We start from the raw sequence: 17,933 nt of genomic DNA, 5'->3' as shown, positions 1-17,933 counted from the left end.
TCCCCCTCTCCTTTTCTCATCTTTGCTGGTTAATTTTTCTTCTTCAGGATATATGCCGCTAGCCCGCCATGGATAATACACCGCCTCTGCACACAGCAGCGGACCTGGAGTTACGTGCGGCGCGCGTCGCAGACCCCAGCATAGGTGCGCCTTCCCCATACATTATTTCGCGACCATTGCTCAAGCACACAGAAACAGATCTCAAAACAAAGTATGCAGTCGCATGCGAGCTGCGCGAGATGATAGACACCGTCCGCGAGGCTGAAGTCCGCGTGCTCCCCCATATGATCCCTGTCCTCCTCGAAATCCTGCGGTCTGGCGAGCCCTCCTTTCAGAAGGACAGTCTCGAGTTCCAGTTCCGTCGCAGCCTCCTCGAAATTCTCCACCGCATCCCCTCCCTCGAACCTGTTCGTCCCCAGATTCTCCCGCTCTTCCATGGCATGCTCTACCTGCTCCGCCATGACAATGAAGAAATCGGCGTGACTTGCTGCAAGACATTCGCTGACCTCACTCGCGGAATGCGCACACTCAACGAGGAGGTGTTCGCCGAGTACATGTCCATACTTCTCACTCTCCACGACAATCTTAAACAGTTGACGGTCGAGGCGCTTTCCGAGGAGTCCCCCGAACTGGATCCCAACACGTCTCTTCCTGCCATCCGAAGCTTCAAGGTTGCGACGGAGATGGACTTCCTGCTTGTCCCCTTCTTGCAATTCAACCGAAGTCTTGTCGTGACCCACTTGCCCACCATCATTCCACGCCTCCTCGAGTTCCTCGAGGTTCAGTCTCCTGCCCAGCTGAAGGCCCGAGAGGACTCTGAGGCAATGGGCGAGATCTGGGCTGGAATGGCTCCGACCATCAAGAATGCTCAGATATATACGGACTACATTGTCGCCCAGTTGAAGTGCACCTCGTCTCTGGTGTTCATCGTGAGAGGCCTGCCCGAGCAGTACGATGCGGAGGGGGAGAAGCTAGTGCTCACGATGCTAAGGCTCTTCCAAGACTGCCCAGCGCTGGCTATCACCGCTCGCAAGGTAGACCTAAATATTAAAGGAATTAGAGTTCGTTGCTCAGCGCTTCATAACAGGACTTGTCTACACTGATGAGACACCTGGGAGGGACGTCTCATCGACGCGCATTATTGCCCCACATTGACAAGCTGCTTGACGAACGTGTACTGCTCGGCAACTCGGTGGGAGGCCGAGAGATGTTGCGGTACGTTCTGAACACTGTAGATACTGCACGAAATACTTACGGAGGATATTAGCATCACGCTCTTTACTGCCGTCGGGGACCTCCTGCACCACTTGAGGGCTGAGCTCACTGCTGCGAACCTCACTCGCATCTTCACCGTCTTTGTTCAGCACCTGCACAACCCTTTCCTGTCCACCCACATGCATGTCATGTCTGCGAAGGTCATTCTCAACCTCATCGAGATTGAGGTCCAGAAGGACATTCACCAGAACGCCGCCCGCATCTTGACCATGCTCTTGGAAGCGTGCGTCGACAAAGTGGATTCCCTTGTGTCCGTGCAAGCCGAGAGGATCAGTAAGGCGGCGAAGGACAAAGACGCGGCCTCGGAGTTCGTTGACTTTGCCGCCATTGAGAAGTCGAGACCACTCGTAAACCCCTGCTATGCTACAGAGAAGCCGGAGGATCATGTCGGAGGTGTGTCTGTATTCTCAAATCGAATGTAAATTCGCTCACTCCCAACTCACTAGAGTACCGCAATCTCGTTCGCACCATCCTCCACGTTTTCCGCGGGCTCATTGTGGGGTTGAAGAAGTCCGATGCACCAGTCCCGGACGGTGCTCTCATCGCCCGCATGTTCGACAGCTGCGTTCGAGCGATGGCGTTCTTCGACACGGACGCACGAGATGCGCACGACGCTATGGACTGGCTCGCTGGGGGGTTGGCGGAGCTGAACCTGCATATATTCCAGGAGGTTTGGACACGCAAGATTGGTTTCTATCTCGCGGCAGCTGAGAAGCGGCCACTCTTGATGCATCTTGCAAGCGTTCTCTTCGGCAAGGAAGCCACCTCTCCTACTCTAGTCGCTATTGTTCTCCGCCATCTTGTGGACAGGCTCCCTGAGCTTGGAGACTACGACGACCAGTCCGCTGCCGTGCTGATACGCGTCTTCAAGATGGCGTTCTCGGCGGTGACGACCTTTCCTCAGCTCAACGAGTCTATCCTCGCGTCGCACTTGGGCAAGCTGATCATGGATTGCTTCCCTCTGGCAGCGAAGACTACAAGACCGATCAATTACTTCCATCTCCTCCGCGCTCTCTTCCGCTCCATCGGCGGCGGGGGCGGTCGGTTTGAGCTGCTCTACAAGGAGGTTCTGCCCCTCCTACCCGACATGCTAGAAGGTCTCAACCGCCAACTCCAAAGTGCCGAGAAAGGCAGGCGTGACATGATCGTCGAGCTCTTCCTCACTGTTCCCCTCCGCTTGACCCACCTCATTCCATACCTCTCCTACCTCATGAAGCCTCTGGCGTTGGCACTGCGAGGCACCCCGGACCTGGTCACCCAGGGCCTGCGCACGCTCGAGCTCTGCATCGACAACCTGACCCCGGACTTCCTCGACCCGACGCTGAACGCCGTTCTGCGCGAGTTGATGGAGGCTCTCCACGACCTTCTGAAGCCGACGCCAGCGAACCATCATCACGCGCATACAACCATTCGCATCCTCGGCAAGCTCGGCGGTCGTAACCGCAAGCTCTTGGAAAAGGAGCCGCTGCTGAGCTACCGTACGCAGGTGGAGCCAGTCACCGCCCGCTTCTCCTTTGGGCCGCAGTTGGGGAACATCGAGCTCACCCCGATGTCGATCTTGTCGGCAAACATCTTCTCTTCCACGTCGAAGTACGGGCCACAGTATCGCCCGCTCGCGTACAGCTATCTCGAACAGTGCTTGAGCTTGGTGTTGCACGAGGTACGTGAATGATAATCTCCAAAGTCGGTCCGGGTTCATTGACAGCGTATATTGCAGGGAGTCAAGGGCCGCGAGCGCGAAGAACTCTTCATTCGGTCTCTGGAGAACCTCTTCGACGCGCTTCATGTGCAGGACGTCCAGGAGAAGGCGGAGAAGGCGCTGACCGACCTGTCGCGCTTCTTGTTTGCATCCGAGGTTCGACGCAACGCGGTCAGGGACGCGATCACTCGACGCTACCCCAGCCCGATCTTCCACTGCTACCTGAACGCACTGCAGCATGGGCTGGCTCGCGACAAGCCCGAGGAGGCCAAGAAGTCACTCGACCTGGTCGAGGCTTCCATCCGGGAGCTCGTCGCAATGGCGGCTGGTTCCGAGGTGTCCGTGAACGACGTGGTGGCGACGCTACACCAGATCGCCAGTCGGTTCCTCTCGTTGTGCCTCGAGGAAGCGTGGATATGCCGGAGCGCGGGATGCGGTGGTATCCGAGTCATGACGAACATCTCTGACTTGGGCGTGCGGTGGGTGAACGAGCGCGAGGTCGATCTTGTGCGCATGCTCCTTCACGTACTCAAGGACATGCCCCACGATCTTCCGCACGACGCCGACACCGTCGTCGACGTCCTTCATCGAGTCCTCCGCGTCGGAAACGACAACACGCTCACGAGCGACGGCGAGCAGCTTCGGGAGAACAAGATTTTGCACGTCGTCGGGCTCTTCTTTGCGGAACTCTCGAGCCCGAATCCCATCGTGCGCAAAGCCGCGCAGGAGTGCATCGCCCTACTTGCAGAGCTCAGCGACAAGTCGATCTACGACCTCCTCATGCCTCACCGCGACCGTATGCTCGCGTCTATCTACACGAAGCCGCTTCGAGCGCTCCCTTTCCCCCTGCAAATTGGCATGATTGAGGGCATCCGGTACTGCGTCAGCCTGAATCCTCCTCTCCCTGAGGCGAACGACGAGCTGTTCCGCCTTCTGCATGAGACGCTCGCGTTGGCCGATGCCGACGACATGGCTCTCGTTGGGCGGACGAACGGACGGCAGAGCAGCTTGGACATCATCAAGCTCCGGGTGGCTTGCATCAAGCTTTTGACTGCGTCTATGCCCATGACAGACTTCTTCGCAAGGCAGCAGGCGACGCGACAAAAGTACGAAGTCCTGGAAGTGAAATGTTACGTGCTGTTCTAACTTAGCATCCAGGGTCACGACCGTCTACTTCAAGTCTCTGTACTCGCCTACTCCCGAGATCAAGGAGGTGGCGCATGAGGGCCTCCGGATGGTGCTGACCCACCAGTCCAGGCTTCCGAAGGAGCTGTTGCAAACGGGGCTTCGTCCTATCCTCATGAACCTCGCTGACCCGAAGCGGCTGTCTATCCCGGGACTGGAGGGTCTGGCGCGCCTCCTGGAGCTGCTCACCAACTACTTCAAGGTCGAGATTGGCCACAAGCTACTGGACCACTTCCGCATCGTCGCCGACCCCCAGATGTTGCAGCAGTCGTCCCGATTGCCCCTCATGGAGAACGACGGGATCAAGAAGCTCGTGTGCCTGGCAAACATCTTCCATCTGCTCCCCTCCGCTGCGAACATCTTCCTTGAGAACCTCGTCAATGCGATCGTACAGACAGAGTCCGCCCTCCACTTCTCCGGTGAAAGCCCCTTCTCTGCGCCCCTGGCGAAGTACCTAGACCGTTATCCCTCCGACGCCATAGATTACTTCATGAAGCACCTAGCCTTCCCGATGCAAATTCGTACACTCAGGAGCATCCTACGCGCGAAGCTTGCGCCAAATCTACTCCGCGAGCTCAACGCGAGGACTAGTCTTCTCGTCATGGCGTGTCTGGAAGGAAGAGACGCGAACCTCGTCATGCCAGGTCTTCTGCTCTGTGCCGACCTTTCCGAGCTAGTGCCTGGTTGGGTCCTTGACAACAAGCACGCCGTCGACGCCGTCATCGCTCTCTGGAGGAGCGAGCCTCTGGTGGAATCCCCGAACGCCCCATCTGCGGAGCTGCTGCAGAAGTACACTCTAATGCTTTCGATCTTCAAGCAGGCTCTCGAGCAGTCGCCGCGCATCGACATCCTCTTCGACCTCGTGAATGTGTTCATCCGGCGCCACCCGCTCGACGTCGTCAGCGTGATCCAGTTCCTCTACCGCCATGTCGCTCTGAGCACAAACCTGGCTTTCCGGAGGAACATCCTCCTACGATTCCTCATCTGGTTCGACGACCCTTCCTATACCTGGGCGCAGAAGGCGTTGTTCCTTCAGTATATCATCACGCCGATGTTGCTGATGCACGCCACACATTCCCCCACGAAGGCGGGCCTCGTGGACGCCGACATCATTCAGCGTATGCAGAACCGCATATGGCAGCCTTTGGGGGCCTCGGAGAGTACCGCCTTGACCGCCTTCCCTGGTGCCGACGACTTGGTCAAGATCGAATTCCTGCGACTCACTACGATCATGGTCCAACACTACTCGGAGTTTTTGCAGGAGGCGAAGAGGGACATCATCAAGTGCACCTGGCTCTTCATCATCAGCGAGGATCCCCTCGTGAAGCATAGTGCGTACGTTCTCGCTGCGCGCTTCTTCGACGTCTTCGACGGCCCTCCGAAGTTCCTCTTGCGGCTCTGGACTGGTCTTCTCAAAGGTCCGCATTCCGAAGGGAGGCATCTGGTCAGGCAGGCTCTCGACGTCCTGGCGCCCACCCTCCTGCGTTCGCAGTCGTCCGAGCCCGGCTACCCTCAGTGGGCGAAGACCACAAGGCGGCTCCTGGCTGAGGATGGCGTCAACTCCACCCAGACGAACCTCGTGTACCACCTCATCGGCGCGCAGCCGGCTCTCTTCTTCCCCGTCCGCGCGCTGTTCGTTCCCCACATCGTCAACCACCTCATGAAGCTCGGCCTATCTCCGGGCTCAAACATCGAGTCTAGGTTGCTGTCCATCGAATTGGTGCAAGTGATCTTCGACTGGGAAACGAAGGCCTCAGCCTCAGCCTCGAGCATGGACGTCGACAACGCTCCCTCTTCGACCCCCTCGGAAGAATGGGTCACTCCGCTCGGCTTCCGCGAGAACATGGTCAGCTACCTGATCAAGCTCTCCACTACCGCCCTCGATGTGCAGTCCAGGTCGATGGTTATCCCGCGAGCGTTGGCGCTGCTGCGCAACCTCATCGGGCAGGAGGGATGGGGAGATGTCACCATCAAGCTGAACTTCTTCTCTCGCGCTCTTGAGCAGGTAAGGGACTTGACCACATCTGATCACTTCGTAAGCTAACAACACAACGAACATTCCAGAACGACTTCACCGAAGACGCCGCGAAGCTGTCAGCGACGAGTACAGCGAAGGTGTTGCAACTTGTCTCTGCAGAAAGGGACGACGCGTGGTTCCGGAACAATGTCGCCGCGCTCACCAAACTCGTCCGGAAGGGGATGTTTTCCGAGGACCCTGTCTTGCAAGACGCGCTGTATCCCGTGGTCGATCGGATTCTTCGACTATTCCCCCTCCCCAAAGAAGAAGACCTCTCCCAGAGCGAGATCTCCGAGTTCCACACCATCGTGCACACGGCCATTGGCGATAGCATCAGGAGCTCTGAGAGCACGCGGCCCGCGTCGCTACGGGGATGTCTGCTTGTGCTGAAGACGGTCGTGCAGGTGGCGCCAGAGCGCATCGAGGCCTACTGCGCCAACCTCATGAAGCTCCTCAGCAAACTTGCCAAGGATCACCTCCACACCACTGTCCCCGGCACGCCCGGCTTCGAGATGCTTGTCCGGATCCTGATCGCCATCCTCGAAGTTTGCCATATTGCAGTCGTTCACCTCGGCGATCAGCGCAAGTGGCTGCTGAGCACCCTCGTCGTACTTGTCGACAAATCGAAGAGCATCCACCTCTGTCGTTACCTGCTCGATATTGGGCGGGACTGGGCGATGAACAAACGGGACGCATACCCGACGATGAAGGAGAAGGCAAGCTTGTTGCAGAAGATGGTGCAATATGAAGTTCGCGGCGAACGAGGCGAAGTGGTATACAACAACTACCTCGAGCTCATCTACGAGATCTACACCGACACGTCCCTCCGTCGCAGCGACCTCACGACGCGGTTGGAACACCCCTTCCTTCTCGGATGCCGCGCTGTTGATCACACTATCCGCGAACGCTTCATTGACCTGTTGGACAACAGTGTGCCTCGCTCGCTCTACAGCAGACTTGTCTTCATCTTGGGTGTGCAAAGCTGGGAGCATCTGGCCGACCACAACTGGATCTATCTGGCGCTCCACCTACTACTGGGATCCGTCGAAGGTGACCTCACGGTCTCTCCAGACCGACGGGGCACATTCGAGTCTGGGTGGTCCACTCCGCCGTTCCCGCTTTCCCGGGCGTCTGCCTTCATCAAGCCGATGCAGCGTCTACTCTTCGTGGACAAGCAGGTTGCTCACGACGTATGGGTCTCGGTTTTCCCTGCAGCATGGGCCTGTCTTACGAGACGGGAGCAAGCCGACATCACTCATCATATGATCACCCTCCTCAGCAAGGACTACCACATCCGACAGGCGGAGATGAGGCCCAATGTGATCATGACCCTCCTCGCCGGCATTCAAGCCTGTTCCTCTCCGATGACGCTACCACCCCATCTCGTCAAGTATCTCGCGAAGACCTTTGGCGCTTGGCATATCGCTACCGAGATGCTCGAGTGCTCGTTGACGTACGTTCGGGAGGACGAGATCGTCGTCCGGGACACGATCTACGACTCCCTGGCGGAGCTATACGCCGAACTGGCGGAGGAGGACGTCTTCTATGGGCTCTGGCGCCGTCGCGCCCTATACGCTGAGACCAATGCCGGCATCGCATTCGAGCAAGCTGGCATGTGGGAGCAAGCGTCCAACGTGTACGAGATGGCGCAAACTCGTACCAGAGCTGGTGCCTTGCCGTTCTCGGAGTCCGAGTTCTGCCTTTGGGAAGATCACTGGATCCTCTCCGCTGAGAAGCTTCAACATTGGGACATCTTGTTCGAGCTCGGGAAGCAGGACCAGAACGTCGACCTGATTCTGGAGAGCGCCTGGCGGACTAAGGACTGGGTCGACAACCGGGAGCAGATGGACAACTATGTCAAGGAACTGCGGGACGTGGCTACCCCCCGGCGACGCGTCTTCGAAGCCTTCATTGGCTTGCTCAAGATGCAGACTACGCCGGACAAGAACACGGACTACACGAAGATCCTCGACGAGGCGATGCAACTAGCGCTACGCAAATGGGTCAACCTTCCTCACCAGTTCTCCACCGCACACATCCCTCTGTTGCAGCACTTCCAGCAGATCGTCGAGTTACAGGAAGCAATTCAGATTTTCGCGTCGCTCGCGGTCACAACGGCTCAGAACTTGGAGAAGAAGTCCTCAGATCTCAAGATGCTCTTGCAGGCCTGGCGCGAACGTCTACCCAACATCTGCGATGACATCACCATCTGGAGCGACCTCGTCGCCTGGAGGCAGAACGTTTTCAACGCGATCAACAAAGCTTACATCCCGCTCATTGCGCCTGCGAACCAAGGGAGTGGCGCTAATGCGGGGAGCACGAACACCTTCGGGTACCGCGGCTACCACGAGACGGCTTGGATCATCAACCGTTTCGCACACGTCGCGCGGAAGCACGAGCTACTCGACGTCTGCTTCACCTCCCTCAATCGCATCTACACTCTGCCCAACATCGAGATTTCCGAGGCCTTCCTGAAGCTCCGCGAACAAGCTCGATGCCACTATCAGAAGCCGGGAGATCTGCAGGCGGGCTTGGAGGTTATCAACAACACGAACCTCATGTACTTCTCCAACACCCAGAAGGCGGAGTTCTACACGCTCAAGGGCATGTTCCACGCGAAGCTGGGCCGGAACGACGATGCCAACAACGCATTTGGGCAGGCCGTTCAACTTGATATGTTCCAAGCCAAGGCATGGGCGGCCTGGGGCAAGTACAACGACAAGATGTTCAAGGAGATTCCGACGGATATGTCCTATGCATCGAACGCCGTCAGCTGTTACCTTCAGGCCGCAGGACTGTACAAGAACAGGAAGAGTCGGCCCTTGCTTACCCGCGTCCTCTGGTTGCTCAGCGTCGACGACAATAGCCTTTTGATCTCCCAAGCTTTCGACCGCTACAAGGGCGACGCTGCGTTCTGGTACTGGATCACATTGATCCCCCAGCTGTGCTTATCGGTCTCCCAACGAGAGGCGAAGCAAGCTCGCTACATCTTGCTCAATTTGGCAAAGCTCTACCCCCAGGTCAGTCCTCAACACTCGTAATCTGACTCGCGATGTGATGCTCATTGTGATGATAGGCCCTCTTCTTCCCTCTCCGTACTACGAAGGAAGATATGAACATGGTGAAGCGGCAAGCGAGCCAGGCTGCACAGGCTGCTGCCGTTGCTGCAGCTCGAGCAAATCCGCCGCAATCCGCAGAAGGTGCGTGACGAAGCGATTCCATTTCCTGTGAGCGAGACTGATAGCGCGTACGTGCAGGCGGTGTCAAGGTCAATGGCGGCAGGGATGACGGCAATGTCAACGGCCAAGGGTCTTCCGGACCTCCCAGGCCCCTACCTGCCGAGCTCAACATACCTGCCGCTACCCGTCAATCTTGGGAGCTCATAGACGAGATCGTCCAAATCCTCAAGACGGCCTTCCCCTTGCTTATCCTCACCCTGGAAACCGTGGTCGAACAGATTGCGCAGCGCTTCAAGGCGTCCTCGGAAGAAGAGATATACCGACTGACCTGCATGCTACTTCAGGATGCGATGCAGGTACGTCGCGATTACGCGCATAGTGCTCAGCTTTACTGACAAGAGGTGTAGCAATATATAATTCGGATGTCTGCCGAAGACGACGGGCAGCTCACCCCGACGACTGTCACAACGCTGTCTCGTCTGGCCATCAACCTGTCCGGGTCTGCTCGCGTAAGCCACCAGTTTTACATTGATCGCGGAATGTCTCATCGACCGCGTTGAAGAGGGACTATGAGGAGGACTTCATCAAGAGCAAACCAAGTTTGCAAGAGTACATCCGTAAACTTCAGCAATGGCGGGATAAGTATGAACGCCTGCTCGATGCTCGCCCACGAGTGCAGTCTCTGGACAACCTCACCCATTACTTGATCGAGTTCCAGTACACGAAGTTCGACGAGGTAGAGGTACCGGGACAATACACTGAGGTAAGCCCTTCCCGCTTCATCACCGAGCATGGACATTAATAGTGCTTGCAGGACAAGGACACGAACCAGAACTTCGTCCGCATTCGCAGGTTCGGCCCTCGATACGAGAATTGCCGGTCGCACGGGTATTGTTGGCGACGACTAACAATCAAGGGTCATGACGGTTCCTCCACCTCGTTCGCTGTGCAGCTTCCATCTGGACGTCATTGTCGTCGAGAGGAAAGAACGATGCAAATCTTCCGCATCTTGAACAGGTGCGTCCATCGTATTGACGCGCCGTATTAGCTGGTTTAACCCTTTGCCTTCAGCACCCTAAGTCGCAAGAAGGAAACCCGCAAGCGCAATCTCCACTTCCATCTCCCGGCCGCTGTCTCTTGTGCACCTAACCTCCGGCTTCTACAAAACGACTCGTCATACATCACCCTCGGCGACATCTACGACAAGCATTGCGAGGATTCCGGGATGGCAAGAGAAGAACCAGTGCTGATGAGCGGCGAGAAGGTGAAGGTTGCCATGCGCGAGTACAAGCAAAGAAATGAGAGACAACCAGTAAGTATATGTAAACATTGTTGCTTCATATACTGACCCGCTGTGCAGCCCACCAAAGGAGAATTCTACATCCTGAAGAAGGACCTTCTCGATGATGTAGTGGCGAAGACATGCTCGGAAGACGTCCTCACACGTGTAAGTGGATCACTCTTATATAACAGGCCTCAATGCTCACAAAGCGATTGTAGTACATGATGCGAACGATGGACGGCCCTAGCGAGCTCTGGCGCATGCGCAAGGAGTTCGCGCTGCAGTTGTCGTCGGTCAGCTTCATGACGTACCTCCTTTGCCTCGGTAGCCGCCTTCCTTCTCGATTCCACTGGTCGAGGTCCACGGGCCAGATTGCCATGAGCGAGATCCTCCCAGGTACGGAAAAGCTCCTTTGATTGTGTGCATGCTACTTACTGTATGTGTTGTACAGGCCTCGCCTCTCAGGTCCCACAGTTCCACTCCCCCGACGCAGTGCCTTTCCGGTTCACGCCGAACCTGCAGCACTTGCTTGGCCCCATCATGACGGAGGGCATCCTCGCGGCCGGCATCATGTCGATAGGCCGCTGCCTCACAGAACCTGAGGTGCGTTTGTCTATTCATCGTTTCCTCTCACCGGCTCACCGCTTTCACCAGAACGACCTCGAGCATCAGCTATGTCTCTTCTCACGCGACGAAGTCATGACTTGGCTGCACCAGCACCACCGCGGCAAGGTTCCTCAGATCGACCTCACCTTCCGTAGCCAGGTCGCCCAGAACATTGATAGCGTCGTGAAGCGCGCGGAGACGATGGCCTGCAAGCTCGAGCGCGAGCAGGTACGTGCCATACACCCCATCCCAGAGCTCCTGTTCTTGACGCGCGCTACTCTACAGGCCCTGGCGCAGACTGCACAGACCATCAGCACGATCCCGGCTGTTCAGACTGTGGCCAGCCTCATCTCTACCGCGACAAATCCGATCAACCTCGTGAAGATGACGGAGATGTTCGTGCCCTGGTTCTGAACGGTGATCTATCCTCGCATCTTGCTCTCGCGCGCATTCGTATGTTGTACTCGTAGAACGGTGGACTGTATACCATGTATCACATAATGCATATCTCTCTTGGTCTCTACATATGGTTACATGCGATGGAATCCCTCAGTCTGTCGGAAGGCGTTGATCTCGCGCTCACTAGAGATCAACATCTACGGGGCGCGGGTTTAGCGTGAGGGACACGATGAGGGAATAGGAAATGTACCTCTTCCGCCATGTTGTAGATCTCCGAGCCCGGTCGGTTATACATCATTGCGTTGGCGAACATCAGGTATATATCGCGCTGGAACTCGAGCGAGTTCGCGATCAGCCCGTCCTTCACCCTAGACTTGATCGTCTTCAGGTCCATAGGCCGCTTCACGATGTCGTGGTAGTCGGGAGCCTCGGACTTCTTGATCGGATTGTGGAAGATGTTGCCGTAGCGGTGAGCGGATATTTGGGAGTGCAGCATGCCAATGACGTTCTGAAACCGTTTCGAAACGACGGGGGCATCTGAGCCGCCAGAGCGCTGATTCCGGCGTGTCCTTGGGGCGCCTGGCGAGATACGGATCGTTTGAGGGTTTGCACTGCGAAGTGACGCTCTATACGCACCGTCGTCCTCGTCTGCGGGTTCCGAGTCTTCCCTGGGCCGTTTGTGCTCTCGTTGCTCATCGAGCATCGATGTATCACCATCCGTTGCCTTCCGCTTGCCTAGGACCGGAGTGAGCAACAGCGCCACGTACAGACTCGCCGACACATACCTTCGCTTCGGGACGAATACGCCATCTCCTGCGTCATGCTTATCGGTACCTCTGGCGACTCGGGTTCTTGCGAGGCATCTTCTCCGGATGGCAGCTCTGGAGGCTGTGGTGTGCCTCGCTCTGCTGCGTCAAGTTCCATCTCATCGTCGTGTTCTTCAGGTGATTTCGCAGGCGTGGGAGGGAGCTCCTCTCCTTGTGAGGTGTCAGGAGGCTTCTCAGCGGCGAAGTTGCCTATGAGTTCGTCGACGGCTTCGTTGTCGGAGCCTTCCTCCGGCTGCAACATATGTCAAGCTTTCGACATAGTCAAATTCAGCATGCACATACCTTTTCCTCGATTTCAGGCGTGGGCTCAGTCTCAGCGGTGTCCTGTTGTTCCACCTCCGGCTCAGGGGGGGCGTCTTCCGGTTCCTGATCCTGATGTGCTAATGTTGAGAGGGCCCATTTCCTTGAGGCAGACCTACTCACCGCCGGTACGTCTTCCGATGCAATAAGTTCGGAGGCTGCAGGGTGCTCTTCAACCGCTTCTGCAGCATTGTCGGCCTCTACCACATCCAGTTGCGCTTCACTGACGTCCATCTCGGGTTCCTCGTTCGCAATCCCTACAGAGACGCGTATCTTGTCATCCCACGCACCGCTCCGAATCTCGTCGATTTCTGTGACAAGTTTCCTGAGCGACCGGTGTGAGCACCACGCGTGTTTCAAGAGCGTGATTACGCACTTGAACTTCGTCTCCTCTGCGGCTATGAGCTCCCTGAGCTCCTTGACGCGTGCTACATAGTAACGCTGCGCTAACTTGAGATGTTTCTCTGCTGCAATATCAGTTCGCGACTGTCCTATGACGCCTGTATCGCATATACTCACATCGTGGGCCGACGTCTGTTTCTGACCTTCGCAACGCGACATGAGTCCAGCAATTGCGCGCACAAGGCTATCTCCTCTTACCATTCTAGCTCGGCCTCCTCCATGAGGCGTTTATGGAGAACAGGACACGACTGAAACACGCGGAACACGGATGAGCCTCGTGCTTTCTCGGTAGGATACATGAGTGCTAACTTGGGGCGTGAATGTGTCCTTCGGCTGAGAGATGAGAGGATGGTTGGAGAGCAGCTTCGCCACCTCGGGCCATGCACGCGTGCCGAATTCATGGACAGCTTGTGCGAAGATGAGGCGTTCGACGTTGCTCAGGTTCGACACATCCAGCTCGGGCGTAGACGTGGATTTGCGCGAGCGGACCGCCGAGGCCATCTTGCTAGTGGGGAGCAGCGACACAGTGGAGGCGAGACGAAAGGATAACGCGCATATATTCAGCTCCCAAAGACGGGGGACGCGTCGCTGTCCATCGTTGTGGTCGCCAACGCTGTTTGACTCCGGGCGACCTCCGGAATCCGGCTTCCCTGGTGCCGAAATACGTACCAAAAGAGCAATCTCGCCGTGAGCCCTGCCAAAGGAGGCGTGGGGTCGGCCCAGTCCCGGCCGCAGCCGGCGGTCATGCCATCGAGGGCCAACGTCACCCCTCCGCGCGGTGACTACCCCAAGTCGGCTGCGCTCGAGCTTGCCCTTCAACCACCATGTTGCTCTCCAGACTCGCCTCCTTTGCCCCCCTCGCCCTCCTCCCCTTCGTCGTCGCTGATGGCGTCCACAGGATGAAGCTCAAGAAGCTTCCTCCCGCCATCTCCAACCCTCAATTGGAGAGCGCGTACCTCGCTGAGAAGTACGGTGGTGGTTCCCAAGTACCGCTTGGTGGTGGTATTGGCCGCAACGTCCGCGTATCGCGCCCGACAGTCAAGGATGGCGAAGAGCTCTTTTGGACTCAGGACGAGTTCTCCACGGAGGGCGGCCACACTGTCCCCCTGAGCAGTATGTAACGCTCTCTTGCTGTCCTTGGCGCGTTCTCTCATAACTGTCGCTAGACTTCATGAATGCTCAGTACTTCGCCGAGATTACGTTGGGCACTCCCCCGCAGTCGGTAAGCAGCACGTGTACCTTGATCAAGGTTGTCTTGCTCACTTCTGTTTAGTTCAAGGTCATTTTGGACACCGGGTCGAGCAACCTCTGGGTGCCGAGCACCAAGTGCACGTCCATTGCATGCTTCCTCCACGCCAAGTACGACTCGAGCGCTTCGTCTACGTACAAGGCGAACGGTTCCGAGTTCTCCATCCAATATGGCTCTGGCTCTATGGAGGGCTTCGTGTCTCGGGACGTCCTGACTATCGGCGACCTTACGGTCAAGAACTTGGACTTCGCCGAGGCTACTAAGGAGCCTGGTCTCGCCTTCGCCTTTGGAAAGTGAGTGTTGTGTATTCCCCCCATTGCTTCCGAAACTCAATAGCCATAGGTTCGACGGTATCCTTGGTCTTGGCTATGACACCATCTCTGTTAACCATATCGTGCCTCCCTTCTACGCGCTCGTCAACCAGGGTCTCCTTGATTCTCCCGTCTTCTCCTTCCGTCTCGGTGACTCGGAAGAGGATGGTGGTGAGGCCATTTTCGGAGGCATCGATGATAGCGCGTACTCCGGCAAGATCGAGTACGTCCCTGTACGGAGGAAGGCCTACTGGGAGGTTGAGTTGGAGAAGATTCGCCTCGGCGACGAGGAGCTTGAGCTTGAGAACACTGGCGCAGCCATCGACACTGGTAAGCACATGCTTTCATCCTTGCCGTATGATGTGTTGACCATTGTACTAGGAACCTCTTTGATTGCCCTTCCTTCCGATTTGGCGGAGATGCTCAACGCTCAGATTGGTGCCAAGAAGTCCTGGAATGGCCAGTACACGGTCGACTGCGCCAAGGTCCCTGACCTCCCCGACCTCACCTTCTTCTTCAACGGCAAGCCCTATGTCCTGAAGGGCACCGACTACGTGCTCGAAGTCCAGGGAACTTGCATGTCCTCGTTCACTGGTATCGACATTAACCTGCCCGGTGGCGGTGCTTTGTGGATCGTCGGTATGTTCCTGTACCCCACATCTTGCAATTTACTTTGCGCTAAGCTTTCATCTAGGTGATGTCTTCCTGCGCAAGTACTTCACTGTGTACGACCTGGGCCGGGATGCTGTCGGCTTCGCTCTCTCGAAGTGAGATGTCAGTGTTTCTGAGGACAGTCCCCATACGACCGCTCGTGTTACGTTTCTTGATACCTGCATGTACAACACATAGTCGCGGACGGAATCATATGTTCAACATTTCGCTCTGCTTTCATGAATGATGATGTCATGGACGTGTTCGGCGCTACAACGCCCAGTGGGCGCTTTTTGTGTTCCAGTATGTACCACGCTGTTCATCTCTCGATTTCGAAGGCTTTCAACTCCATGCGCCCATTCTGCTCATAAGTATCTGTGTATGGATCTTGCGTTGTCCTTTCAACCAACAACATGCGCCGTAATCGTTTGGACACAACTCTCACAACATTGCCACCGACTTGCACCCGGTCTCGCAACTGGAAGCACGACCTTCTATCGACCTCATATTACAGTGGCAGATTAGACCGCGTCAATGTCCTCGGGAGTGAAACCACAGGACACACCGGATGCGTCAACGCACTCTCTTGGGCCAAAGAAGGGGCCGTGCTCATAACTGGCGGCGACGATACTACGTGTGTACCACTCATTCTCGTGAAGCCTAGTGTCCATCGGCACTCACTTCGATCGTTGGAAGGGTCCGCTTGTGGCGGTTGGGAACCGATGACACTGGACAACAAGACTATCCCTTCGTGTGCGACACTGTCATTCACACAGCCCATCGTGCAAACATATTCAATGCGCAAATGCTGCCCCATTCATCTCGTATGTATGTGTCTTGTCGTCGTAGCTTCTTCTCACATCTCACTGACCATACAACTTTGAAGTGTCACCGTAGCTGGGGATAGTCTTGTTCGTGTGTTCGACCATGAGAAAGCCGCAGGGTACTCTGTGATCGACGGAGAGACACAATACCATGCGCGCTCGGCCGGCATTAGGGTCTTCAGGTGCCATGACGGACGAGTCAAACGTATCGTGACGGAGGACAGTCCGGACCTTTTTCTTACGGTCGCAGAGGTACGCAGCCACGTTTCGCGGAGAGGTTTAGGCCACTGTCGAGCCGTGGATTCTGCAGGACGGTTCTGTCCGTCAGCACGACCTGCGTGTTCCACATTTATGTGCCTCCAACGCTTGTCCAGCTCCGCTGGTGCTCCTCGATCATGAACTCTCGACCTTGTCCCTATCTCCGTTGACCCCTTATCAATTCGTTGTGGCAGGGGCTTCGCCATATGTGAGTAACTTACTACTATGGCCGTCCGTTGCTTTCCTGACGCATATATACAGGCCTATCTCTTCGACAGGCGACATGCAGGACGTTACTTTTATGAAGAATGGGGCCGGCCTCCTAGCCGCGACGATGTCACTACGTGTGTGCGGAGGTTTGGACGTACGGCGCGAGGGCCGCACGAACGCCGAGGGCTGGAACATATCACAGGCGCGAAAATCGCGTCGAGCAACGGGCATGAGGTGCTTTTATGTGAGTTATCGCTAGCCTTGCCGCGACTTCATCTGACTCGTCCTCAGCATACAGCTCGGATGCAGTCTACCTCTATTCCACCAAAGATGACCCTCGGCCAACCAGTATCGCGACCGGAGACACGGCCCTACTACCTCCCAATAAGACCAGTCACAAGTACGAAGAGCCTGTTGGTGATTCTTCTGAAATCGAATCTACGTCGCACCACGGATGGTCTGATAGGGATGCTCTCATGGACGAAGATATCGAACGAATACAAACGGAGGAGACCACAGATTCCGATGACCCTGATAGCCGCAATTACAGTGACGACAGCGATGCCGAAGAAGACGATGAGGCTACGAGCGAGGGGACAGGTGACGAACGCTACAGCGGGATGCCTACCATCATGCCTCGTTTGCGCTTTGCAGGTGCTTGCAATGTGGAGACCGTCAAAGATGGTGCGTATTTATAAAATTGCATTAACATGCATCTGACCTTTTCACAGTCAACTTCCTGGGGCCGAGGGACGAGTTTGTCGTATCCGGCTCCGACGACGGCAATTGGTTCATGTGGGAGAAGAAGACCGGCAGGTTGCATGATATCCTGGAGGGCGACGGAGCCGTTGTCAATGTCATCGAGGGGCATCCTTACTTGCCCCTGGTCGCCGTGAGCGGAATTGACACGACAGTGAAGGTACGCATGCAGCATTAATTTGCGCATACTATGATTTCTGTATTGACCTGGTTTTAGCTCTTCGCTCCTACGGCTGGCCCCAGGAAATTCTCTCGGCTCGACCAAGTGGATTCGATCGTAAATCGCAATGCGGAAGCGGCCAACTCAAGAGGAGAGCTTCTCAATCTGAGAATGTACTACCGGTTGGCCCAGCAGATGGCTCAGAGCGAAGGTCACGGCGCTCCCGGCCCTCAGTGTCCTGTGCAATGATCAGACGTGGGCGCACACCGCATATACAATCTTGTAACACCATCCTCTACTTGGATCATACTTGTAACTGCTAGTTTTTGTCCTTCGCTAT

The 17,933-nt window shown here is 56.3% G+C and overlaps 3 protein-coding genes across 3 annotated transcripts; all 3 read left to right on the top strand.

Annotated features, from left to right (window-relative positions):
- Positions 1-68: 68 nt before the first annotated feature.
- TRAVEDRAFT_70188 (atypical/PIKK/TRRAP protein kinase) lies at positions 69-13,656 on the top strand (the record flags this gene model as incomplete). Its single annotated transcript, XM_008037532.1, has 28 exons — positions 69-144; positions 199-1,034; positions 1,088-1,215; positions 1,268-1,668; positions 1,722-2,935; positions 2,993-4,080; positions 4,133-6,164; positions 6,224-9,196; positions 9,253-9,376; positions 9,434-9,711; positions 9,763-9,864; positions 9,918-10,118; positions 10,170-10,372; positions 10,427-10,667; positions 10,716-10,802; positions 10,856-11,033; positions 11,089-11,240; positions 11,292-11,471; positions 11,529-11,839; positions 11,893-12,221; positions 12,279-12,377; positions 12,428-12,701; positions 12,752-12,841; positions 12,893-13,094; positions 13,146-13,236; positions 13,289-13,311; positions 13,367-13,419; positions 13,481-13,656. 19 exons carry the CDS (start codon positions 69-71, stop codon positions 11,655-11,657), a joined length of 10,623 nt encoding a protein of 3,540 aa, XP_008035723.1. The 3' UTR covers positions 11,658-11,839; positions 11,893-12,221; positions 12,279-12,377; positions 12,428-12,701; positions 12,752-12,841; positions 12,893-13,094; positions 13,146-13,236; positions 13,289-13,311; positions 13,367-13,419; positions 13,481-13,656.
- A 314-nt stretch (positions 13,657-13,970) lies between these two features.
- On the top strand, positions 13,971-15,617 carry TRAVEDRAFT_144202 (aspartic peptidase A1). The gene is made up of 6 exons (XM_008037531.1): positions 13,971-14,284; positions 14,338-14,393; positions 14,445-14,713; positions 14,763-15,061; positions 15,113-15,370; positions 15,426-15,617. Exons 1-6 carry the CDS (start codon positions 13,996-13,998, stop codon positions 15,500-15,502), a joined length of 1,248 nt encoding a protein of 415 aa, XP_008035722.1. The 5' UTR covers positions 13,971-13,995; the 3' UTR covers positions 15,503-15,617.
- Positions 15,618-15,795: 178 nt separating this feature from the next.
- Positions 15,796-17,863, top strand: TRAVEDRAFT_163613 (WD40 repeat-like protein; the record flags this gene model as incomplete). The annotated part of the gene is made up of 8 exons (XM_008037530.1): positions 15,796-16,016; positions 16,079-16,210; positions 16,269-16,458; positions 16,517-16,672; positions 16,726-16,918; positions 16,966-17,358; positions 17,406-17,593; positions 17,651-17,863. 8 exons carry the CDS (start codon positions 15,796-15,798, stop codon positions 17,840-17,842), a joined length of 1,665 nt encoding a protein of 554 aa, XP_008035721.1. The 3' UTR covers positions 17,843-17,863.
- Positions 17,864-17,933: the final 70 nt, after the last annotated feature.

Source organism: Trametes versicolor (genome assembly GCF_000271585.1).
Source record: "Trametes versicolor FP-101664 SS1 unplaced genomic scaffold TRAVEscaffold_3, whole genome shotgun sequence".
NCBI classification, from domain to species: domain Eukaryota; kingdom Fungi; phylum Basidiomycota; class Agaricomycetes; order Polyporales; family Polyporaceae; genus Trametes; species Trametes versicolor.
The sequence above is the reverse complement of the archived record's forward strand: the minus strand, read 5'-3'. Positions and strand labels throughout refer to the sequence as shown.